Source organism: Aedes albopictus, chromosome 3 (genome assembly GCF_035046485.1).
Source record: "Aedes albopictus strain Foshan chromosome 3, AalbF5, whole genome shotgun sequence".
Taxonomy (NCBI): Eukaryota; Metazoa; Arthropoda; class Insecta; order Diptera; family Culicidae; genus Aedes; species Aedes albopictus.
This window is the reverse complement of record NC_085138.1, coordinates 336393735-336420055: the sequence shown is the minus strand read 5'-3', so window position 1 is coordinate 336420055 and position 26321 is coordinate 336393735. Positions and strand designations below refer to the sequence as shown.

Here is a 26321-nt window from a genome sequence, read left to right as displayed (position 1 = left end):
TGAATTTTCTGCGTGTTGAATTACAAAAAAAAATCAAAATCACGTCACGGGGATGAAGCTGAACAACAATATGCTTAGCAGCAATTGCCGAAAATGCAATAATAAATAATAGAATGATGAACTGGATATCGTAATTGCTTGTACATCACGAATGATTTTTTTCCCTTTCTTTCCAAAGAACATAGCATTGTTTTGAAGGGAGTATGTGCTTTCGACGCCATCTTTTCGAATGTATCAACATTGGTAGTTCGTGTCGGGGTGGGAATGATTCATTATTGTTTGTAGTTGTATGGGTAGTGAAATATAACAACCGCTGTTTCGCTGTTTTACTCGAAGCAGTTCTCCAAACAGCATCTGTACTGCCCTTAGAGAGCTACCGTTGTTACTATCGGTAATTATTAGCTTTTTAATGGGTGATTTGGTTTTCTAAACTAGTTCTAGTACTTAGCGAAATGGTTTGTCTTCGGTTCGGGGTCCTGCATTTGGGTCTTATGTCCCAAGCGACAATTTGAAGACCAATTAGTTTTGAGGTGGTTTCCAGAACTGTCATAAAACCTATTTTGGGTTTACGGTGGTTTCAAGACCTCCTTGAATCTAATTGACTTCAAAACGTAGCTTGGGGTTTATTTGTGGTGAATATGTGTGTGTGAGAGTGAGTTTTCTTATTTGTTAAACTATCGATTACCGTTTTTGTTTCTTAAAAACTTGATTCTTACTTGTGCTTCAGTTGGTTTTCTTGAGTTTAAGTTTCGCTTTGGTTACTGCATAGCTAAATTGTTAAATCCTAGTTTTTTTGTTATCTTGTAATAATTCGTTCTTGCTTTGCCTTCGCTAATTGAACTCTGCCGCGACACCGTTTCTCGAACGTTTTTTGATTGTTAAACTCTGTCATTCCTCTTGTCAATTCGTTATAATATTCTTACCATTGAGATTTTTTACTGTTTGGCGAAGTTGGACTAAAGGTACTTCAAATTTAAAGTCTGGATGTGTGTTTGTATTCGAAATATATCTTTAAACTGAGCAATTGTCTGTCTGAATTTGCTATTTTAATCGATTCAAGTGTAACCTGTTGAAAACTCTTCAGTCAATTTCGCCCGACAATAAAACCTCCCAGTATTTACTTCTTCATAGAAATTGTTATTAAAAAAAGGAAAACTTTCGGCAAAATATAAAGCAGACACATCAATTTTTATTCCGCTGCTTGCGCTCCGTGCCATTGTAGTTAGGATACACACACATATGCTGCCGATTTGCTGATGCCGTTGCTACTGCTACTGTTGCTGCTGCTGCTTCTTCTGCTAGTTCTCAGTTCCACGGACCACCGCCAGCGGGCCGCGTTTTAACACATACAACCTCCTTCCGAGTCTTGCTGGTCGCCGGAATTCGAAGGTTGGGTCTGCAAATCGACGGCTAGGAAGGACACAATCGGGGGTTAAGGAAAACTACTTAGATGTACCGTTGGAAAGGGGTTTACCGATAGATGGTTTGGAAGTTCAACATATGGCATAAGGTCACTTGGCATAACGAACGTTTGGCATAATCGAAGTGCACTGTTCTTTTTATGAAGATGATTATATGCTAAACGACACATATTCAAGATTGTAGTTTGATATGATGCCATTTGGAATGCACTCATATGGAGTAGCTGAATGTTATGCCAAATGGCGTTATGCTCAATGAAATGCTTTCGATGTTTTGGATCTCAATGAAACAACGATACTCGATAGAAATGCATCTATAAATCCGTACTCTGGTCAGTTTATTTAATGGTCAGTATCTAAATGTTAATATTTTTTTATAAGCAATGTTGGTTCATGTTAACAAACCATTCTCACTGTTTCTACAACGACTCGGTTTGATTCTACTTGCGTAAGTTTTAGACTAAAGACTAAACCGTAAAATTAAGGAAAGTATCGTAGTAGCTTTTATTACTCTTAGAAACAACTTAATCGACGGCATTAAATATATGTATATCGATAGTGATCATAAGTAATTGCGGAAAGTATAGGGAATAATAATTCTTAAGCAATAATGCTGTTTTGCGAATCGATAAATACCCTTTATAAACGTAAGGAAAAATAAACGAATCAGATTTTCACAATTAGTCAAAGGAAAAAATATAAGCATACAACAACATAAATCCTATCTCGCGTCACATCTAAATAAAGTTGATTTCGCAAAACGCTTCAAGACCCAGTTACAACAGTCAACGCGTACTTTATCAATAAATAAAAATATGGATAAAATGTTCACTTTTATCTTTATCTCTATCGCTTAAGAATGGACAAATTGTAGGCACTCCCTGCCACCCCCCTAAAGAACCGATCATCAACACCAAATAGTTATTCTCCTCATTCCGTCCGCATTCGCTCTTTCGAATCCACCTTCCAAAACACTCATCTATTTCCCGCGACGACCACAACGGCGGCGGCTGATCAGAGCCGGATCGCACGCACTCTCGCGCGTAGTAAATTTCCCTACTATAAAAAAGGAGAAGAATAAACCAAACACGAAAAACGACACCCAACGGAACTGGTTCCGGCCAGGTTCAGCATGCACAGCCACCCTCCGGGTCTTTGGTCTCGTTCGGCGAGTCCTTGAGCACAACCTCTTGCACTGATAGGTAGGAGAAAATCATAAGGTTAAGGAAAATAAAAGCGCAATAAAAGTGTGTGTGTACGTACAATAACCAAAAAAGTCATAGAGAGAGAAACCAAAATTAAAAAGAGAGATGTATATGATAAAAATGCAACTGAGAGTTTGTGACACGGTGATGTATGATGCCAATGAAACAGTGATAAAAATAGTGATATAGAATCGATAACGAAAACCCTTCATGTGCATTTGGAGTGTAGATGCTTGCAAACCAAGTATTATGTTTAATACATACCTACCATTGAATTCAATTCGAAGCATGATAAACATTGTTGAACACTGAAACTAACTGGCAATCGAATATAAGATTTTTGTTTGAATCGGATGTTTATCGAAAAATCTTTTAAAGCAGATTTGACAACCATTCTTTAGTTTTTTGTTCAAAAAGATAATAATGGTCGACAAATTTGAATAAAAAGTCGCAAATATTAACTATTAAGTATGAATACTACTTGTGGGATGTGACCAACGATAGTGTCATTCCCCTTGCCTGCCCTTGCCTTAGCAAGCATCAATGACAGTAATGCCTGGTTTAGACAGTGCAAGTGACTTGATTCAAGTCAATGGAAAATGCCCAATTGAATGCGAATTGAACGTGTAAACACCACCATTCATCTCACATGAGCAACTCACTTGACTTGAACGAAAGTTGAACATGTTGAACTTTTTCATTCAAGTCAAACGAAATCGTCTCACTTACCCCGTCTAAACATGTGAGCTGAATTCAAGTCATCTGTCAGTGAGATGAATTCAATTCAGTTTGCTTACGCTCCGCACGAGTTGAACAATGTAAACACTTGCTTCAACTAAAATGCATTCAAGAGCATTCAAGTGAACACTCAAGTCATTTGCTCAGTCTATAGACTTTGTTTATAAACACATCATTCCATTGGATTGAACATCATTAAGAAGTTAGCAAGTGAAATGCTCGTTTCAGTTGAACAATGTAAACCAGGCATAAGTCGCCTTTATCGTGAGTCCCGTACAATGTCAAGTGTAGTTTGCTAAGATTGCTGAGAACGGATTGTTCCGGTGAGTTACGCAATATTCACACTATTGATTGATTAGCTTGTGGGGTTATACCACATAAAAATTCCCTTTTGATTGGGAAAATGAGTGTTTGTGGATGTCCCGATGGGGGAATCTCTTCGGAACATCCGCAAACGCTGAATTGTTTGATGTACTTCGAAGTACTTTTAATATACTTACTTATACACAGTATACATACTTCACATTAAAATTTAAAACCCTAATCTTGACGTGTTAACTAATCTGGACTAATTGGATCTCCATATATTTCGTAAACTCGCAAAAGCAGCGTTATACCGCTCTTGGTTCCACTGTCTGATCTGACGCTATCTGGCTGCCTCTTCAAATACGTTGCAAGCTGGTGAGACTGCTTTATTTTTATTCAAAAATCATGCATAAATCACGTGAAATTCATGTATGTAGCGCTAATCATGTTTTCACGTAAAAGTTACCTGAAACTCCAGTGGCACTCACCCACATTTCACGTAAACGATACGTAAAACGCGAGTCAAAATTACCTGACTCATCACGTCGATTCGAGAAGCTCTAATTTGTCCAGCTACCTGACATTCCGGTGAAGGTGACGTGAAAAATATGGTGGACGAAAACTACCTATCTTTTCACGTAACTCTGACGTGAAAATTCTTCAGAGTGATAGTATTTAACATTTTTTGTGACGTTTTGTCATTTCAAGACCAACAATTGAAAAGGCCACAACAACATTTTGTTAACAAACATGTTTCTATCGACTTAAGGCCTATTGAACTTCACCCACACACCTCACCACCACTAACAGAAAGCGCAAACAACAAGCTTTCTGATAGTGGTGGTGAGATGCGTGGGTGGATCTCAGAAGGCCTCAAGTCGACAGAAACGTGTTTGTTTACGCAATGTTGATGTGGCATTTTCAATTGTTGGTCTGGATTTCGACGTTTTGTCCCTTTCTGCGAATCCCGAGAAGACTTCCTGGAGGAATCCCGGGAGGAATTCCTGGAGAAATCCTGCAGGAATCACGAAAAGAATTGCTGGAGAAATCCGGAAAAAATCCTGGAGGTATCCCGAAAGGAATTCTTGGAGGAATCCCGGGAGGAAATCCTGCGGGAATCACGAAAGGCATTGCTGGAGGAATCCGGAAAGAAATTGCTGGAGGAGTCCCGAAAGGAATTCTTGGAGGAATGCCTAAAGAAATTTCTGGAAGAATCCCGAAAAGAATTCTGCGAGGAATAGGAGGCAATCAGTGAAGTACTAGATTGAAAGTAGTGAGCTGGATGTTTGTATGGTGAGATGATCGATTCTCCATTTCTGCAATGAAATGGTGCAAACAGCATGGGTTATATGATTTCTTGTCTAATTTGATGCTGATTGAGCAAAAGTTTGGATAACTGTGTTGTTGTATTATTTATTTCTTGCAACTTCAACAACACAGTTACCCAAGCTTTTGCTCAAACATCATCAAATTAGACAAGAAATCATATAACCCACGCTGTTTGCACCATTTCATTGCAGAAATGGAGAATCGATCATCTCACCATACAAAAATCCAGCTCACTACTTTCAATCTAGTACTTCACTGATTGCCTCCTATTCCTGGAGGAATCCCGAGAGGAATTCTTGGAGGAATCCCGGGAGGAATTCCTGGAGGAATCCTGAAATGGGGAAATCATGGAGGAATCCCGGCAGGAGTTCTTGGAGAAACCTCGGGAGGAACTCTTGTGGTAATCCCGGCAGGAGTTCTTGGGGCAATCCCGGGAGAAATTCTTGGAGCAACCCTGGCAGGAATTTCTGGGGGAATCCCGAGATAAATCCATGAAAGAATCCTGGAATGAATTCCTGGAGGAATCTCGAAATGAATTCTTGGAGGAATCCCTGAAGAAATTCTTGGAGGATTTCCGGAAAGATTTTTGGATGAATCCCGAGAGGAATGCCTGGAGGAATTCCGGGAGGAATTGCTGGAGGAATCCCGAACGAAAATCCCTAAGCAATCCCGAAAGAAACTCCTGAAGGAATCCCGAAGGAAATTCTTGAAGGAATCCCGGAATAAATTCCTGGAGGAATCTTGGAATGAATTTCTGAAGGAATCCTGAAATGAATTCCTGGAGAAATCCCGGAATAAATTCTTGAAGCATTCCCGGACTGAATTCCTGGAGAAAACCCAGAATGAATTCTTGGAGGAGTTCCAGAATGAATTTCTGGTGAAATCCCGAGAAGAATTCCGAGAGCAATTCCTGGAGGAATCCCGGGAGAAATTCTTGAAGAAATTCCTAAATAAATCTTTAAGGAACCCCAGGAGGAATTCTTGGAGAATCCCCACGAGACATTCTCGAAGGAATCCTGGAAGAAATTCCTGAAAGAATCCTAGGAGCAATTTCTCGAGCAATCCCGGGAAGAATTCCTGGAGAAATCCCGGGAGGAATACTGAAATACTGAAAGAAAAGTCCTAAAGGAGTCCTAGGAGGAATTTCTGGGAGAATCCTTATACGAATTCCTAGTTCAATCACTAGTGGGATTCCTGAAGAAATCTCGGGAGTAATTCCTGGAAGTAGTTCCTGCAGAATTCTAAGTGGATTTCCTGGATGGACTCCCGAAGATACCTCGGGCAGAATTACTGGAAGATTTCTAGTATTAAATTTCTGAAGTAATCGCTCGAGGAATTCCTTTCTGAAACCTGGGAAAAAATCCTGGAGGGATCCCTAGAGAAATTATTGATAGAATTCTTGGATGAATTTCTGCAAACAATTTCTGGTAGGGCTGGTAGCAACATCTGATGGTCAGAATAGTTAATTTAGTGACCAATTTCTCGAAAATAGTGACCAAATAGTGACTTACAGATAGCAAAAAAGTGACTAAAGTGACACAAAAATAAATGATCAGTGATTTAAAATTGTAGGACGAACTTGATTCAGAAAACCCTTGAGTATCCCATAATGAACATTTTCAAAAAAAAAACTTTCACTTATTTCAAAATTTTCAATTTTCTAGCAAAAAAGTGTGCACAACTAGATGAGCATAAGGCTGATGAACGTCAATAGATGTGTTGATCAACATTAATTCTAAACTTCCCATGGTTGCTCTAGAGCACAATCGGTTTTCGACGAATTCGAGATAAACGGAATTATTTCAATAGTAGAACTATTGATCAGTCTTCCCACAAACTTGACACATGTTCAACTTCTGTACGTTTTCTCGCACTTGTGTTGAACATCAAACGCCAAACATCGGAGTACCCGTGTTTGCTACCGTACTCCGTACCGAAGAGTACTCAAGTACAAAACTTGTGTACGTACAGAAGTACAAAACGAAAATCGATCCGAGCACAAACCGAGAATGAAACCCGAAGCGGCGTTCGGATTGGCAAACGATTGGTGCCGAACTGTCAATTGGGTTTTTAAATTAAGAAAAATGTATCGATTTTTCGATTTTATACGAAAGAGCACCTTTTTCTGAGCCACTATGATTTTTTTCAGATTTTTAGAACTTTATTTTGGCGCCTAAAATCAATTTCAAAGAGATTTTTTTAAATCACCTTTTGACAGCTGGGCAACTGTTTGACAGCTCCACCCAGTACAAAATGCGACGAGGGGTGATTCGACAAATCGCTCCCATACAAACTTCAAAATGATTTTTAAATAGGTTCCCGGGCACCAAAATACATGAAAATTTGGATTTCGGCTCAGTTTTGCATGCAGATTCAGAATATGGAATTATCTCAACACTGCTAAAGAAGCCAATCGCGGTTCGAGAAAGTTCTTTTTTGCAAGATTGCTTCTCACTTCGTTTCGCACGGTACACATGTACTGTACATATGTTCGAATTTGTGTTTGAAACGAACTTTGAACATAAGTACACGTTTGGGTACTGATTTGTGTGTTGCGGTACGAACGCACAGTCAGAGTACAGGCGGAGTATAAATACAGCAGTACTTAGCGAGTTTGGTGTTCGTTTGGGAAGACTGCTATTGATAAACAATCAAAAATCTATTGATTTACAACATGGATGTTTTTCTGATTTTCTAAATAGATTTTGAGGAGGTATCATCTCGGATATATCTCAAGGAGTTTTATTATTAATCATTCAGGACATACAAGGACTACAAAAGCATATCGAAAGACTTTACCAACAGATATTTTCCAAATGCAGTGTTATTTTTTAGGTATTTTTTCAGAAAATATTTTAGGAGTACTGAAAAAAATATATTCCACATATTCTAAAGGGATTCAAAACCACCATTTTTCAGGATTGTATTTGTTAAATATATTTTAATGAATTTTATCAGACTCACGAAATCTGTCAGAATTTCATCCAGGAACTGCACTACAATATCACATGCAAGATCTTGTAAGGAATACACACAGAAGTTCATACATATGCATAAATAAACACAAGGCTTTCAGCATGCTCACTGAACATCTTAAAGTAAACTCCGCCAAAAGTTTCATCAAGAGTTCTAAAAATGCCCAATTAATTTTGCCAATAATTTATAGAAAAAAAAAAGTTTTTTTTTTATTTTCCAGGAGCACTACAAACTCCTGTTTGAAGTTTAGTCACCTGAATCATATGCTAAAAAAAGCAATACTAATAAGTTACTCTATAAATGCGATTAATGAATTTGCGAAAATACCTTTATGGACTAGACATTTTATTGTCTCTAATAACACAAAGCTTTAGACACTATTTTAGATATCAACTTGTTCTACTCACTGACAAGATTTCAGGACGATGAAAATAGTTGAAAATAGTGACTTTTTAACAGAAAAAGTGACTTTAGTTGAAAAGTCTTGAACTTTATAGTGACTTACACGAAAATAGTGACCAAGTCACTAAATAGTGACTCGCTACCAGGCCTACTTGAACTCTTCCTGAGGGAATGCTGAAGAAATTCCTGTATCCCTGAAGGAATTTGCCTTAAAATCACTGAAACAATCTTGAAAAAAAAAACGATAGTACGCTATGAAACTATCACTATCGCGGTGTGATTGGAAGGTATGGAAATGAGGCTGATATGCCAATCGAAACTTGTTTGCGACCACTTCAAAATGGCTCTAGGGTCCATATATCTATTAGAGGGTTAACGATTTTCTTCGAATTCACGGGAAAATCACGTTTTCCGCTAATGGTAGTGAATGAAACATGAATGGTCGAACATTCCAACGCTAATGGGATGCGCGAAACACCCGTTAAATACCTAGACTAAATGTAACACAAGAATGTAATCAGAACAAACATACACACTCTCACAATTAGGAAAAGCATAGGTAGAACCCATTCAGCAAAAACAACTCTCAACGGTATCATTAGCTGGCGAAGTGTTTTCTATCTTTTGTAAAAGGATACTGTCTTCTGGGGGCTTGTTCTCGGTTGAGTCCATACCGGGCAGGGCAGCGGCTACTCGTCGGAAAAGCTACAAGTAAAAGAAGCAGGAAAAATATAGATTACCAATATGTTCGCATTGGAAGAACTCATTGGAAATAACTCGACCGTTTGTTTTGGAGATTTCGAAACCCGAAATATAAACTATAATTCGAGGCACCTAAATTCTAAAGATAGTCGTGCGGACAGAGTGAGTACATGTGCTCCCACCTATAATTCAACTGACGACAAGAGGGGTCCCCCCCAACTCACCTGTTTCACGTTATAACCCGCCTTCGCACTGGTTTCGATGAACATCACATTCAGTTCTTTCGCTTTCCGCTCGCCTTCCTCCGTCGAGACCTGGCGCTTGTCCGAGAGGTCAGTTTTGTTGCCCACCAGCATGATGATTACGTCACTGCCACGCTCCGTCCGGACGTCGTCGATCCATTTCGATGTTTGGTGAAACGAGTTGGCATCTGGAGAAGGTGTGTAGAGAGCGAGCAAAAATAATAATGATGAGTAATGAGATAAGTGCATTCTTGATGCCATGATATACTGCCGTGAATCGCAAATCTGTCCCATTTGCATAGGAAATCCAGCAAAGATGGGACTGATATGCGATTCACTGCAGTATATGTATGTAGAGGATGTTGGTGTGGTGTGGTAGATAAGTAGGTAGGCTGGTCCGAGATCAATATGTTATCTGTGGACTTTGCATTGTGTGTGGACGCCGGAAGAAGAGAGAAGCACTGTTGTTTGGGTACCAGAGGCGGTGGCCAGCCAGCACCCTCTCTGCCATTGGGTAATCATGTTAATAACAGTGCCTGCCTTGGTGTGCCGCCATCGAGACGGCGGTCGGCGGTGGTGACCGAATGCGTGGTGTTTGCAGAATTGAAGCCCAGGCAAAGAACAACAAAGTTACCGAGCGTAGGTAGGTACACAGAGGGAACAAATTGCCAATGTGGCAAAACAGAAATGGGAAACAAATGTGTTGAAAACGCATGAATATTCGATTCACTTTCAATCGATGGGTTATGCAGCAGTTTTCCAGAATACTGCTAAACAACGATGAGACTGCAAATTTCGGTTTGGTGCTATTTTTGAATTGAATAGGTACTTGAAAACATCGTTTTCTGGATCCTGTCAAAAGAGATTCACAAATCAACCACGTTTAAAATGATGACGACCTAATTCAAGTTAGGCGCGGTAAGGCAGGGTAACGCGACTCCATTGAGATCATTATCCTTTTCCCAGCAACTCATATCGCTCCTATCTTGACTTCCTCGTAGAACCGACCGGATTACCAACCCCGGTGAGAACTTTACAGACAGGAAGCTAGCCTGAGCGTTTGTTTTTCAGGTTAAGAGCGTTCGTGTAGTTGCCGGCTTAGAATAGCACTACGGACCCCCTGTTCCGTCCACCAAACAGGGAACCCCAATCCAAGGTGTCAGGCGACCCGTGCAGAGGGATGAATGGTTGAGGGGGTTTAACCCTTATGTGGCCGACAGGGTACCCGGGTACCCATCACCCATTTTAAATACACGGTGTAGAAAAGAGCAAAAAGTTTGTCGTACACATAACTGTTGAAACATGCTCGATCTTTAACGGAGCCCGTAACGTGAGTAGATCTCCGTTACGGAGTAAGATCTACCGAACAGAATCTTGGTGACCTCCAACTTGTTAAGCTAGGGTAATGCGTTTTAGTAATAAGGATTCATGGTACAAAGCCCTTGTTACTAGTGACAGTTTCTAAAATTGCCTTACGGATCGTTAAAGCCTCGGTTTGTCCTCGCCGAGACTACACTTGATGCAAGGAAAACAAACATACTTTGCGTATCTAATTGCGTAATATTCTACTAAGAACTGATAAGTACTGGTGATAAAAGGACTCACGTGAATTCTTATTACCGAACACATTCTCTAATTTGACAGCGTTTTGCAACTAGCATAAAGTCCCGGGTTTTTCAATGTTGTCCTGGGACTAAACTAGAAGCCAGTCATGGATGAAGCCAGAGTTCCGATGCATGGACAAATATCAGTTCTACCGTTTTGTTTTTTTCAGAAATAGAATCGATTATGTGTGATTAAGGGCGCACTTTCGCTGGGATTTAGGGTATTGGTTCCCTTCTAAAGCATGTGGCTCCTTTTTTTAACCTACGAAAAACAAAGGATTGAAGCGCTGTTTGTTTTGTTTCTTATTTTTGTATTTTTTGTTAGAAGTGAGCGCCCATGAAAACAAAAAAGAACTGAATCAATCGGTGCCGTAATCGCTTGTTTTCGAATAGGATGAATATGTGAGCGTGAGATTAATGATGGAACACATACCCTATATCCCTGTGAAAACGGTACTTCACCATCACATTCGATTTCTCGAACCTCTGAGGTAACAAAACAAAATCTGTACAGAAATCGATGCTCCATTGCCTCTCAATGACAATAATGAAATGAAGTAGTACGACATGCACTAAATACTTAGGATACGAGTATTGTCACAAAAGATCTAAATACTGGTCGCAGTGGCTCATCCGAACAGAAAAAAAGAGCGTCAAGATTATCATACGAGACCTATTAATTCAGGAATTCAGCAGTCTGAAGACTGGAAAGATCAGCGCCCACCAGGTGACAGCTGAAAACGGTATACGACTCATGAATTCCAATGATTGCAAGAACATACACACAAAAATATCCTCAAAAATTAAGTAAATTGAGCGGACCTGGTGTGGTGGTTAGAACACTTAACTATCACGCCGAGGACCTGGGATCGAATCCCACTCCCGACAAACTCGCAAAATGTGAGTTCTTCCTTCGGAAGGGAAGTAAAGCGTGGGTCCCGAGATGAACTAGCTTAGGGCTAAAAATCTCGTTAATACAGATAAAAAAAAATTAAGTAAATATTTTAAAGGACAATGCGTGAGATTTATTACCAAAGATTTCCACTAAATGGCTAAATTTTTATTTTTGCTAAACTTTTTCGAACAAACAAACAACAACAACAAAAATCGGTTAAGGAATATTTTTAGATTTTTCCATGATTCTTTTGAAATAATTGTAAAAAATTGCTTTAATATTTCCAACATAAATTCCTTTTACAAAAAAATAACATTCAAACACTCCAAAAATCAATAAAAAAATTGAGGTATTACCGATTATCATGGCTATTCTGATGAACATTTTTAAAGAACTCATTCATAAATGAGGAATTCCTTCAGAGATTTGATTGGAAATCTATCCAGAACACGTTTCAAAATGCCATAGAAGATTTCTCTTGAAATTCTATCCATAATTCATCCATGAGGGGGTGGAAGCTCAGGTAAAATATTACCTCCTGGGCGCCCATTAAAAACACCACCCCCGGCGAAGACTGGCGCTCGAGCCTAGCTATTTAGCACTGTAGTTGGAGGAAATGCCAATGCAGAACCCGTAGCTTCCGGGAAGGTAAGCCCAGCTCCCTGGGTTAGTGGGTTGGTGTCAGGCCCTGCGAGCCAGCCGTAAAAAAGACTAGCACCGGAAAATCAACAAGAGAAGAATGCGAACCGATACCAATGGCGACGACCACAGCGACGAAAAGGGACTTGCGATTGGAAGCTCGGTACGTGGAACTGCAGATCTCTCAACTTCATCGGGAGCACCCGCATACTCGCCGATATACTGAAGGACCGCGGGTTCGGAATCGTAGCGCTGCAGGAGGTGTGTTGGACAGGATCTATGGTGCGAACGTTTAGAGGTAATCATACCATCTACCAGAGTTGCGGCAACACACTTGAGCTGGGAACAGCTTTTATAGTGATGGGCGACATGCAGAGGCGCGTGATCGGTTGGTGGCCGATCGACGAAAGAATGTGCAGGTTGAGAATCAAGGGCCGATTCTTCAACATTAGCATAATAAACGTGCACAGCCCTCACACCGGAAGCACTGATGATGACAAAGACGCATTTTACGCGCAGCTCGAACGCGAGTACGACCGCTGCCCAAACCACGACGTCAAGATCATCATAGGGGATCTAAACGCTCAGGTAGGCCAGGAGGAGGAATTCAGACCGACGATTGGAAAGTTCAGCGCCCACCAGCTGACGAACGAAAATGGCCTACGCCTCATCGATTTCGCCGCCTCCAAGAACATGGCCATTCGTAGCACCTTCTTCCAGCACAGCCTCCCGTATCGTTACACCTGGAGATCACCACAACAAACGGAATCGCAAATCGACCACGTTCTGATTGATGGACGGCACTTTTCCGACATTATCGACGTCAGGACCTATCGTGGCGCTAATATCGACTCCGATCACTACCTGGTGATGGTTAAACTGCGCCCAAAACTCTCCGTTATTAACAACGTACATTACCGGCGGCCGCCCCGGTACGATCTAGAGCGACTGAAGCAACCGGATGTCGCCACCGCATACGCGCAGAATCTCGAGGCAGCGTTGCCGGACGAGGGTGTGCTCGATGTGGCCCCTCTAGAGGACTGCTGGAGTACAGTGAAAGCAGCCATCAACAACGCAGCCGAGAGCACAATCGGGTACGTAGAACGGAGTCGACGAAACGATTGGTTCGACGAGGAGTGCAGAGCGGTTCTGGAGGAGAAGGATGCAGCGCGGGCGGTAATGCTGCAGCATGGAACCCGACAGAATGTGGAGCGATACAGACAGAAGCGGAAGCAGCAGACCCGTCTCTTCAGGGAGAAAAAGCGCCGCCTGGAAGAAGCGGAGTGCGAGGAAATGGAACTGCTGTGCCGTTCACAGGAAACACGCAAGTTCTACCAGAAGCTTAACGCATCCCGCAAAGGCTACGTGCCGCAAGCCGAAATCTGCAGGGATAAGGACGGGAGCCTCCTGACGGACAAACGTGAGGTGATCGAAAGGTGGAAGCAGCACTTCGACGAGCACCTGAATGGCGAAGAGAATGTAGGCACGGAGGACCAAGGCAGCGGACTATGTTGGTGCAGCAGAGGACGGGAACGAACCAACTCCCAGACGCTGAGGGAAGTTACGGATGCCATCCACCAGCTCAAAAACAACAAAGCAGCTGGTAAAGACGGTATCGCAGCAGAACTCATCAAGATGGGCCCGGAAAAGTTGGCCACCTGTCTGCACCAGTTAGTTGTCAAGATCTGGGAAACCGAACAGCTACCGGAGGAGTGGAAGGAAGGGATAATCTGTCCCATCCACAAGAAAGGCGACAAGTTAATGTGTGAGAACTTTCGAGCGATCACCATTTTGAATGCCGCCTACAAAGTGCTATCCCAGATCATCTTCCGTCGTCTTTCACCTAAAGTAAATGAGTTCGTGGGTAGTTACCAAGCCGGTTTCATCGACGGCCGGTCGACAACGGACCAGATCTTCACCGTACGGCAAATCCTCCAGAAATGCCGTGAATACCAGGTCCCAACGCATCACCTGTTCATCGACTTCAAAGCGGCATACGACAGTATCGACCGCACAGAGCTATGGAAAATTATGGACGAGAACAGCTTTTCCGGGAAGCTGACTAGACTGATAAGAGCAACGATGGACGGTGTGCAGAACAGCGTAAGGATTTCGGGTGAACTATCCAGTTCATTTGAATCTCGACGGGGACTACGACAAGGTGATGGACTTTCCTGCCTACTATTCAACATCGCCCTGGAAGGTGTTATGCGACGAGCCGGGCTCAACAGCCGGGGTACGATCTTCACGAAATCCAGCCAATTTGTCTGTTTTGCGGATGACATGGATATTATTGCCAGAACATTTGGAACGGTGGCAGAACAGTACACCCGCCTGAAACGTGAAGCAGCAAAGGTCGGACTGGTGGTGAATGCGGCTAAGACAAAGTACATGCTGGTAGGTGGGACTGAGCGAGACAGGACAAGCCTTGGCAGCAATGTTACGATAGACGGGGATACTTTCGAGGTGGTAGAAGAATTCGTCTACCTCGGTTCCTTGCTAACGGCTGACAATAACGTGAGCCGTGAAATACGAAGGCGCATCATCAGTGGAAGTCGTGCCTACTATGGGCTCCAGAAGAAACTGCGGTCAAAACAGATTCACCCCCGCACCAAATGTACCATGTACAAGACGTTAATAAGACCGGTGGTTCTCTACGGGCACGAGACGTGGACGATGCTCGAGGAGGACATGCAAGCACTCGGAGTTTTCGAGCGACGGGTGCTAAGGACGATCTTCGGCGGCGTGCAGGAGAACGGTGTGTGGCGGAGAAGGATGAACCACGAGCTCGCTGCACTTTATGGCGAACCCAGCATCCAGAAGGTAGCCAAAGCCGGAAGGATACGGTGGGCAGGGCATGTTGCAAGAATGCCGGACAACAACCCTGCAAAGTTGGTGTTTGCTAACCATCCGGTTGGTACAAGAAGGCGTGGAGCGCAGAGAGCACGATGGGCGGACCAGGTGGAGCGTGATCTGGCGAGTGTTGGGCGTGACCGACGTTGGAGAGCTGCAGCTGCAAATCGAGTATTATGGCGGCAAATTGTTGATTCAGTATTATCATGAATTTGATGTTAACTAAATAAATGAATGATTCATCCATGAATTCCTTCCAGGATTTCTTCTTCCTTTATCAGAATTAATTCTTTCGTGGTTCCCAACAGAAATATTCCTACGAGTTTTTGGTGTTCTTTTGAGTTTTGCGACAGTTGCTCCTGGAATTTCTGCAGGAGTTTTAAACGGGTCTCTACTGGAGTACCTCCCGGGATACCTTCCAGAGGTTTTCCCGATATGCTTCCAGAATATCTCGCTGGATTCCTCCTGTAGATCCTTCCAAAACTTATCCAAAGTATCTTCAGGAATTTTTCTTTCGAGGTACTTTCCGATAGGTAGTCTCGGGATTGTCCAGGAATTTCTTCTAGAGCATTTTCCAATACTTCTTTTGGATTTCCTCCCGAGATTCTCTTAGAGGTATTCAGAGTTCATCCTTGAATTTCCTTAATATTTCCTCCCATAACATTTTTTTTTCCGAGATGTCCCAGTTTTTTTCAGGATTTAGTCCAAAGCTCTTCTCGAGCTTCCTTCCGAAACATCTCCGGGAGTTCCTTACAAGAAATTTTGTAAGTTTTACCAGGAAACATTCTGGAAAAAAATCCCTTCGAGAACTCCGGGAGCAACGATTTAAAAAAAAAACAAAAAAGATATCCTGAACTTCGGGACGATTGCATGTAGGGATTTCGATAATAGCTCGAATAATCCCGAGGAAATCTGTAAAACACAGAGGCGACGCGTGGTCTAAAAGGGGACCTGTTCAACATTGAGGATAAATTCAAAATTGAAATTTGGTACACTTATGTTGAAGAACAGGTATGAGAGATGAGAATTATATATTATAATGCATTCCAAAACTGAAAGTTGTGCACTTTTCTTCTGAATAATCGCAGATTTGTTGGAGCCAAAATGAATTCGTTGCCTTTCGATTACCGACGTCAATCGTTTAAGCTTATCATGGTACATACGGGTACATATTTAAAGTTTGGGTTTTTTCCCTTCCCACTACTGGAAGGAAGCTGTCGTCAAACAACAAATCCTTCGCATGGCCACCATGTTGTGGTGCTTGAATGTCCGTCTGACGTGATTAACGAAACATACAATCATAAAACTACTTTTCCAGATAATGAAAAAGATTCTGAAATAGACCTTATTCAATCTAATCCTTACAATCATCTGGGTTACTTTGGTTCAATGTTAAAGCTTATCAAAGTAAGTTTTTCAGTTCTGTTTGAAAATTAAGGAACTGGGGTCTCAGTGCCATTACTAATCTTACGCTCCTAAACGCATTCTATCAGAAAACAAGTGATGTGTAGAATGAAAATGGGTAGCACTTCAAATTTCTTGTCAAAAAAATCAATACAAGCTAGCCCGGCTAGGAAAAGTTTAATAACTATTTAACTAATTAATTAAATTGCATTTTAAGGACAGACTTGTTAAAATCCCAATATGGCCGCCACAATGGCCGACTTTGGCACCTACTCGCGATTTTGAGGGCACAAATCTCTTCATAAACAAAACCAGCACACCTGAGCTTCTTATTTTAAGCTTATTACAAGTGAGCAAGAACAGAATAATAAAATGCATTGTTGTTTGAAGCTTGCTTCTTGAGATTTGTGCGTCTGAAGTTTTGATGCACTGTTGAACCGGGATTTCAAGACGTTTGTCCTTAACACTGAATAATGTACGCAAAACACGCCAAATGAAAGCACATTCAGCTTCAGCAGCAGGTACGCATGGTTGGTTGATGCGCAAGCCACGCGCATTGAAAGCATTACGGTGAGAAAGACTCTCTTTTTCCGCTTTTTCCTTCGATTTTTCTCTCTCGTTCAAACTGGTGGGTTGAACACGATGAGAGACACCGACGCCAAGCTGCATGCAAGTTTACCGCGCTTTTTGACGCAACACGGTAAGAGTGGCTCACACAGCGGTATGTCGGTTTAGCAAAAATGGTTCTGTTAGAATTAAGTTGTAATCATAGAGCGCTTTTTGATTTCAGGATAAGAAAATGACGATATTCACGTTATTAAACGTTTTTCTGCTGAAATCCGTTTTCTGCGGAAGCATTGTCATGTGCGATTTAAATGAGTTTAAACTCAATCCTATGCGAATCATTTTTAGCGTCAAACAAAAACGCGCACGAGAGACTCTCAGGCTGTGACCATAGTGGTTAAGGTGAGATGCGATCGGATGCGATAAGTTATGAGATGAGAAGAGGGATGTTTGATAGGCCATAGTGCATGAGGTTTTCAATGAGGGTGCGCATGTTGTTTTCACATCCTTTTTCGCCTATTTCGTGCGCATCAACGGCTCGCGTGATTTGATCGATGAAGTCGCTTGTATGTTGAAGCGCTTCTTTGGATGTGGGTAGTGAAATGATCGTTTCATCTATAAGAGCGGAAAGATTTTGTTTTGCGCGGGTCGTTTTTGCTATAACTTAGTCAGTTTTGATCCTGTTGCAATAGCAAAAACCGACCAGTTCAAAAAAAATCTGGTGTAACTGTACAAGATTGAGATTATTGAATTAATTATTTGAGAAAAGAATGTATAACATGTAATCATATCCGCGTGAGCGATGTCTTTATGTATACACATATTTTTATTTTCCAAACTGGGCTATCTGAGTGTTGATTTCAATTTAAATCAATATGAGACTGTTATACTGATTTTCGGCATTAAAACATTATTTGATTGTGCTGACCTCGGCAAAAAGAAACAAAAATTCGGCAAGTATGTATTATTTAAGGGTATAGGTTTTTTATTACAAAATTTTCGGCGATATCTACGAGAAAATATGTCTCTAATAAGTACCCAATGTTCATCATAAGGACTGTATCGTTAATTATGAGTCCATCTTTGAGGTCTAAGTCTAAGGGGCGATTTCTTCACCCTGGCTTAAGCGTTAAGCCAGGTTTAACTATATGGGTAAGCCTGGCTTACCGGTTAAGCCGAGGTGAAGAAATCGGCCCTAAGTCTTATTTTGACAACTGCTGTGTGTTTATGTGTTGCTAGCATTGTAAACAAAAGATAATCTTCATTAAAAGTTAAAGTTTTTCCTCAAGTGGAGTAACGCGAGTGTTTACGGATGAGAAGCAAAAATCGATTGTGACCAGGTATTGCTATGAAAAATGATTATCGCTAAGAAAATTAGCAAAAGTTGGAGGTCTTAGCGTTTTTTTTCTGTCCAAAATGCTGTCAAACGATTCGGTATGCCTAACACACTGATAGACTCACCCGGACGCTACAGAAAACCAGGTGCGTCCAAGTCAAATTTGGACAACAAAATTTGCAAAATCTTCAAAAGAAAAAAGGAGGTATTCTTCATAGATTGCGCAAAAAAGTGTGGAACGATTATTGGTATGGTTCAGCGCGCCAAGGAGCGTAATTCCCTGAAGACTTACCCAAAACAGAAATGTCCAAAAAATAGTCAAATTCTGGCGGATTATGTACAAACTCGGGCTCGGAAACTGTACGACGATGTTTTGAGCAAAAATTACATGTGCATAATCATGGATGATGAAACGTATGTCATATTGGACAACAAGGCACTTCCAGGGGCAGTGTTTCACTGTGAAGCGTGGCACTGATGTTCCGAATTCGAAGAAATCGATTTTTTTTTTCAAAACAGTTGGGAAAATGTATTAGTTTGGTAAGCAATTTGTCAAAGTGGTATGAAATCGTCACCTGTCTTCACCGTCCCAAGTATGAACGTCGAGATATACCGGAAGGAATGCCACCAGAAACCAATTCTGCCACTCATCTGAAAGCACAAAGATCCTACATTATTTTGATCGGATATGGCATCCTGCCACTATGTCTCTCAAATAAAGATAAATCAATCAAATCAATCCTGCCACTATGCGCGTGACACCTTTGACTGGTATGAAGAAAACAATGTCCAATTTGTGGAAAAGGCAATGAACCCTTCAAATTGATTGTAAATTAGGCACATTAAGAAGCATTTGGCTTTGATGAAAGGGAAACTACGGCAAAAGGATAGAGAAGCAGAGGACGTCATCGAATTCAAGAAAAACTGGGCCAACCCAAGCAAAACCATCGACGGAACAGTTGTCCAACCTTATGAAAAACACCAAGAAGAAGGTGCTAGAGCTGGCATGATCCACGAAAAATTAAATATGAAATGATACCATGGGCTTTTCTGATGGTCAATAAACAATGTAATTGAATTTAATTTACAAAACGAATAAAACTTTTTCAGATACAACAATTTTCAGGTGTACTCATAATTAACGATACAGTCCTTATATTAGGTAAAAGAGTATCAATCGAAACTGAAGTCACACTATTTTCGTTAAGGGGCTGTGCATAAACTACGTAGACTCTGAGGGGGGACGGGGGGGTCTGGCCAAAGTCTACGGTCCTTACAAATTTCAAAAAGTTTGTATGGACGAAAGTCTACGAGGGGGGAGGGGGGGTTCTGAGATTGCCAAAATTGAGTCTACGTAGTTTATGGACAGCGCCTAAGGGATCTAGTTTTGCCTGACAAAGAAAAAAGCAGAACTTTTCAATCAGAATCCTTTTAGCAATTAAGTTGAATACCATAAAACCTTAAACTTTCTAACTTGCACATGAATAATATGCACTGAACAAACGACCATATCAAACATTGATCACTTGATTCAAATCCCGAACAGAGAAAATAAAATGTTTTCTTATACACATATAATAACAAAATTATGCTGCAAAAACTTAAATGATTTGATGGAATAGGGTGGGGCGGGGCAAGATGGGTCGCATAAGGATGGATCTCCATAACTTCGTAAATACAAATCGGATTGGTTTGCATTCGTCCGCTACTCTTTAATACACTAGTTAGCTATGCTAAAAGTCGATAAAAAGTTCATTAAATACAAAATATAATGTTAAACAAGCAGTTTTAAAAAGTGATCGATTTTGTGCCGTGAAAAAAGTGCGGGGCAAGATGGGTCACCTTTTAAGTAATTAACATTTTCTCAACGAAAAACGTCAAAATATAATATTTGTTCCGCATTCAAATATGCTCCATATCCATACTGAGTAAACAAGAGCTACTAGTAAACATTTTATAAATTTATTTGGAATATAAAAAACTTTACGATTTGAGTGGTCCTGAGGCGATTTGAAAATCAATGTTTTTACTAAAAAATTATCATAATTTTATGTTATAATTTTGAGCGTTTATTCCGCTTGATTGAAGTCATTTATGAGATAGTCTTGTAATAAAAAATAAATAACTTTTGAATGCTCCAAAAATACGTTCAAAATTGAAGGTGACCCATCTTGCCCCGCGGCCGTTTATATGGAGAATGTATGGAATGTATCGCATAAGAAAAATGGCAAAAAACCATTTTATTTTGTAATTCCAATGAGAGTGAATAATTTTTCAATCAATGCCCCAAACTTTTGTATATTCATGCTGATCATCTAACAAAATTATTAACATAATCAAAACATGAGTTGTCGAGGCCGCCATAAAGCTACAGGGGTGTTTTTTTCATCATCATACAAACAAGCACACCGATCCGTACAAAAGCATTATAGAATATCTATTGATTTGGAATTGTTCGCCTTTATTGCATTGTCTATGGTTCTTTGACATCTTTCTTTGTAAACAGGCAAACAATATTGTATACAACAATGAGCTTTTGGAACCGTGAAAGATAATAGGGAGCAGCTTCCTATAAATAGGGCACCTCAAAATGTGTAAGTTTAGTACGAAATAAAACGCAAAGTGAAGTACATCTCTCCGTGTTATAATTTTCCGTCCCGTAACGCTTCTGCGGGAACAGTTTGGCGCTGTAGACAGGATGCTAGTCGGAACTAGCATCCAGTGAAAGTAGTACGTGGAAGTGAACTATCGATCATTGAACGCGTAGTGTGGAGTGTGGAATCACCTGAAGAATAGCAGTTGGATTCGCCATGCCGATACTTCAGTTGGCACCGATCTACAGTGAAGCTGCAACTCAAACCCACCATTTGGCTACACAACAACCATGCTCATTCCTGCGCATCTGCTATTCAATATGACCAGGTGGTCGTAGTATTTCGTCATCGTAAAAACATACCCGTCGTTCTCCTTCAGCACACTCTTGGCCATCGTCCTCATTCAAGCAAACCAAACATCGTCGAAGCAACTGCACCTCAAGTAGTTATTGCCTTCGGGATGATCACTACAACTACTGTCTCCGGAGCGGTTTCAACGCGTGCAACACTTCGTTGCCAGAAGCTTCTGTCTCCTAGATCGTTCTTCACATCGCATCAAGCTCATTACCGCCATCGCCAAGCAGGTTCGTCCTCGACAATTCGTCGTCCGAAGTCACTGCCTTCGCATGGTGTACGGCACCTGCCGCAGAACCGAACGCCGTCTTCGTCATTGTTGAAGCCACTCTACCAAGCACACATGGTTAATAGTGATTGCCTTCAAGATGAGTTTCAATCGAATTGCATCTCTAAACACCATCATCGTCCAAGCGGCTGGCAACAATCCGTTGTCGGAAGCCATTGCCTTCGAGATGATTCCGCTCACTCTCTCGACGAAGTGATTTCGTCGCGCGCAACTGTCCGTTGGCCGACACTTCGAGATCTCGCTTCAACGCGACACGTACATCAACGTCTTCGTCAAAGTGGCTACCCGAGCACCACGCACCATTCCAAAGATGAACCATTCTACCATCTACAACCTTCCAAAAAGAGGCGCATCAAGATTATCTCCGAGTCTTGCCGAAGAAATTCAACCAATTCCCGATCGCTCAAGGTGGGCGGCAGATCATCAAGCAACGTTATTATCTATCAGCCATCGATTAATAACCAAAGGGGCACCATCTATCAACATTCTCGTCCAAAACGATTCCCGACGATCGCCTCACGGTGGGCGGTGTAAAATCAATTCATGATTCGGATCCATTCATTGCATTGTCCAGCGTATATCGAAAATTGCTTATACAATTGGTGGGCGGAATGTCGAGGCCGCCATAAAGCTACAGGGGTGTTTTTTTCATCATCATACAAACAAGCACACCGATCCGTACAAAAGCATTATAGAATATCTATTGATTTGGAATTGTTCGCCTTTATTGCATTGTCTATGGTTCTTTGACATCTTTCTTTGTAAACAGGCAAACAATATTGTATACAACAATGAGCTTTTGGAACCGTGAAAGATAATAGGGAGCAGCTTCCTATAAATAGGGCACCTCAAAATGTGTAAGTTTAGTACGAAATAAAACGCAAAGTGAAGTACATCTCTCCGTGTTATAATTTTCCGTCCCGTAACGCTTCTGCGGGAACATGAGTAATGCGCCCGAAAATGGCACTGACCCATCTTGCCCCGCGACCCATCTTGCCCCGCCCCACCCTACTATTTTATATGCAATGAAATATGTTATTTTACATAGTGATCGATATACAATATGATAAATTTTTATTACGTCCGGTCCATCAAAATGCATGTCATGTGAAAAAGCATTGGGTTATGTTTAAAAACAACAACATATTAACGCATTTTATATTATCTACTAGCATTCCCAACACATTAAATCCGCATTGCTTTACATACGCAACGAGGGCAATCATAAAATCCATACCCGACAAGCATTCTCTTGCGTTCTCTTGCGATCACATGCGTCGAAGCAGCTCCATCGCATCTCCGCACTCATCGCAACTCATCTACTATGTACGGTTCATGCGTTCTGCATATAGTTTCCACAGAGTGTGCTTCGACGCTTATCCGATCTCTTATCTCTTTGCATCGCACCTCAGCCACTATGTGCTCAACGTCAGCATGTGATAGCAAACGTTGTTCAAAGTCGCCTGTAGAACGGGTTGATCTCACACATTTACACCTCCAGCCGTATACGAACATCCGACCTATTGCAGTGTGTTGGGGCGTTCATATATGAGAGCTTGTTCAACAGAAAAAGTTGAACTACGGTGCGGTGTGCTTGTTTTGCTTCTCGGCCGCTTCACGGTGGGTGGTTGGGCGACTGTCTTATACTGGTGGGATGGGTGGTACGCACCAGATTTTTTTGTTCCAACGGAGATGCAATGTATTGAAGTCTTGTAAAAACATTTTTTTTCAAGTTCTGTGATAATATAAAATTTAATCCATATAATTTAGGTTAATTTAAAACGACAAAGGGATGGTGAAACAATTCCTAATTGTTTTATTCCAAATCGAATACCTGTGCAATGAACTGGTTGAACACGCCGACGAGACGCCTCTGGTAAAACAAATAATCTCAGGTGGATCACTACAAGATATGTGGCAAACAACTACGAGGAATGATAGTCAGGATCTAAGAAACCGAACAACTACCGGAGGAGTGGAAGGAAAGGGTAATCTGCCCCATTCACAAGAAAGGCGACCATTTGGAATGTGAGAACTTCAGAGCGATCACTATTTTGAATGCTGCCTACAAAGTGCTATCCAAGATCATCTTCCGTCGTCTGTCACCTAATACGAATGAGTTCGTGGGAATTTATCAAGCCGGCTTCATCGACGGCCGGCCAACAACGGACCAGATCTTTACCGTACGGCAAATCTTCCTGAATGCAGGGAAAACCATGTGATCCAGCGCATCACTTGTTTATCGACTTCAAGGCGGCGTACGACAGGATCGACCGCGCAGAACTATGGAGAATCATGGACGTAAACGGCTTTCTTGGGAAGCTGACCAGATTGATTCATTAAAGCAACGATGGTGACACAACTACGTCAGGGTTTTGGGTGAATTATCCAGTTCATTCGAATCTCTCCGGGGACTGAGACAAGGTGACGGACTCTCATGCCTGCTCTTCAACATCTCTTTGAAAGCTGTAATGTGGAGCCTCGTAGCTGTGCGGTTAGGGTCACCAAGCTTCTAATCACACCATTCTGTGGGGTGAGGGTTCAATTGCCGCTCCGGGCGATGAAACTTTTCTCCGTATCCACTGGTGCATGCTCCGTGTGTCCGTTGTCTAGTGTTAAGTTTCGTTCGGTTTTCAGCCTGATCCTAATATAATAAAATAAATCAAGATGTGAAAACCATAGAATTTGATTAAAAATGCAAGAAAAAAAACCCTAAAAAATCAGCTCCCATACATCTATTTTGGGCCAGGGTCCTTCTAATTTGGCCACTCCCATAAGAAATACACGTGATTGGCCAAAATAGAAATCAAAATTGAGAATTTGACCGAAACTGACGCAATGCTTCTATTTTGACCAGTTCAATTTTTTAATGCAAAAATCAAGTATTAGCTTGATTTCTGCATTTTTCCTATACAAACGTTAGATTTCAACCATTCATTTACCATTAGTAGTTTTCATAGGATTACACAGCGTAACAAAAAATAACTTTTGGTCTGTCTCAAGAGCAAACGTATGTGTCTCCGAAGGATTTTGGGCCGCTGAATCCGAATCCGGGCTCAGATTTGCTCTAACACGTCACAATTTTGAGATATACCTCAATTTATAGGGCAAAATATGCACAAATGTCCCAAATGGAGGATAACGTGCCTCTGGAGCCGGCCTTCTGATGGAAATATTTTTTTTAAGCAATCAAAAGGTTAATTGGTCAATTATCATCGAAATTAACGACTCATGTAAAATATTTCGTTTTACCAAATCAAATTTGATAGTTTAAAGCGATTTATGTTAGGTACGATATTTCCCATTCAAGTCACCCTCCAGAAGTTGCATGCAAGTTTTCATACTAACATAAAAAAATTTTTGCATGAGTCGTTAATTTAGATGATAATTGACCAATTAACCTTTTGATTGCTTAAAAAAAATTCCAAGCTTAATGGCTTGCAGTCAAAAAAGCCCAAAATCGCATATTTTGCCGTATAAATTGAGGTATAGCTCAAAATTGTGACGTGTTAGAGCAAATCTGAGCCCGGTTTCGGATTCAGCGGTCCAAAATCCTTCGGAGACACATACGTTTGCTCTTGAGACAAAAAAATGTTGCGCTGTGTTATCGATTATTTGTGTTATAAACATGTTTTCCCATAGACTGGCCAGAACAGGTGGCCGCATTCTACGCCAAAAACAAAGTTGCGTTGCGTTGCGTTGCGTGGTAACGGAGTAATTCGTAGATTGCATACTGAAAGTTATCATGTTAAAACTTTAATACTTCTATTCTAATTGCTTATGGAATGCTGTTTGGGAAGGAACAGCTATCCAATCAGAGGTTGAAGCAAAAAAGACATGAAAACTTCCATTGCCGGCCACGCCCATCTTCTCCGTTACGAGGATAGGAAAGGATGTGATGATATGACACCTACTTAAGGTGAGGTCAGCGACTCACCGACGCCCCCATAGGTGTCAAGGAGTTGGATATTTGGAATTGGTTAATTTGGGATTCACTATTAGCGAGTGAAGCGACAATATTCAGATTGTATAAGTGTATTTGAGTAGATCATGTAGATGTGTTAGTGTGAGTGTAAGTGTTTTAGTATAACACCAACGTTGGGAGTGACGTAGCTAAAAGATTTTGTCACTCCATGGGCCTTTTTGTTTCCGGGGATGGGGCACAGGCATTTTCACTGTGTCCTGGCTAACAAGCCTAGGCTTAAGCGCCATTGATCGCTCTCTGAAACGAAAAGAAACACAATGGATGCTACCTGACGGTGGGAAAGGTTAGTTAGGATGGAAGGACATCTATTTAACGAGAGGCCAGCGACTCACCGACGCCCTCGTAAACAGCAAGGAGTTGGATTTTTGGTAAGGGAGTGGTCTAGGATTCACTATACGTAAGTAATGCGGCTATTATTGTTGGGTTTAGTGGTTCCAAAGAAATCATCATGATCATGATTAATACATCAAATCAGAACGAACT

General features: G+C 41.3%; 1 protein-coding gene across 2 annotated transcripts in view; it reads right to left on the bottom strand.

The window, feature by feature from the left end:
* Positions 1-1167: 1167 nt before the first annotated feature.
* Positions 1168-26321, bottom strand: part of LOC109397409 (ras-related protein Rab6) — an 89740-nt gene continuing 64586 nt past the window's right edge. Inside the window, exons 4-6 of one of the 2 annotated variants that reach the window (XM_029865262.2) lie at positions 9304-9509; positions 9016-9082; positions 1168-1410 (exon numbers count right to left, since the gene is read on the bottom strand). In XM_029865262.2, the coding sequence (XP_029721122.1) occupies positions 1340-1410; positions 9016-9082; positions 9304-9509 (344 nt within the window). In that variant the 3' untranslated portion in view covers positions 1168-1339. Of the gene's footprint in view, positions 1411-1730; positions 2617-9015; positions 9083-9303; positions 9510-26321 lie in introns of those variants that run through there. The other variant, XM_029865263.2, reaches the window with a different exon arrangement.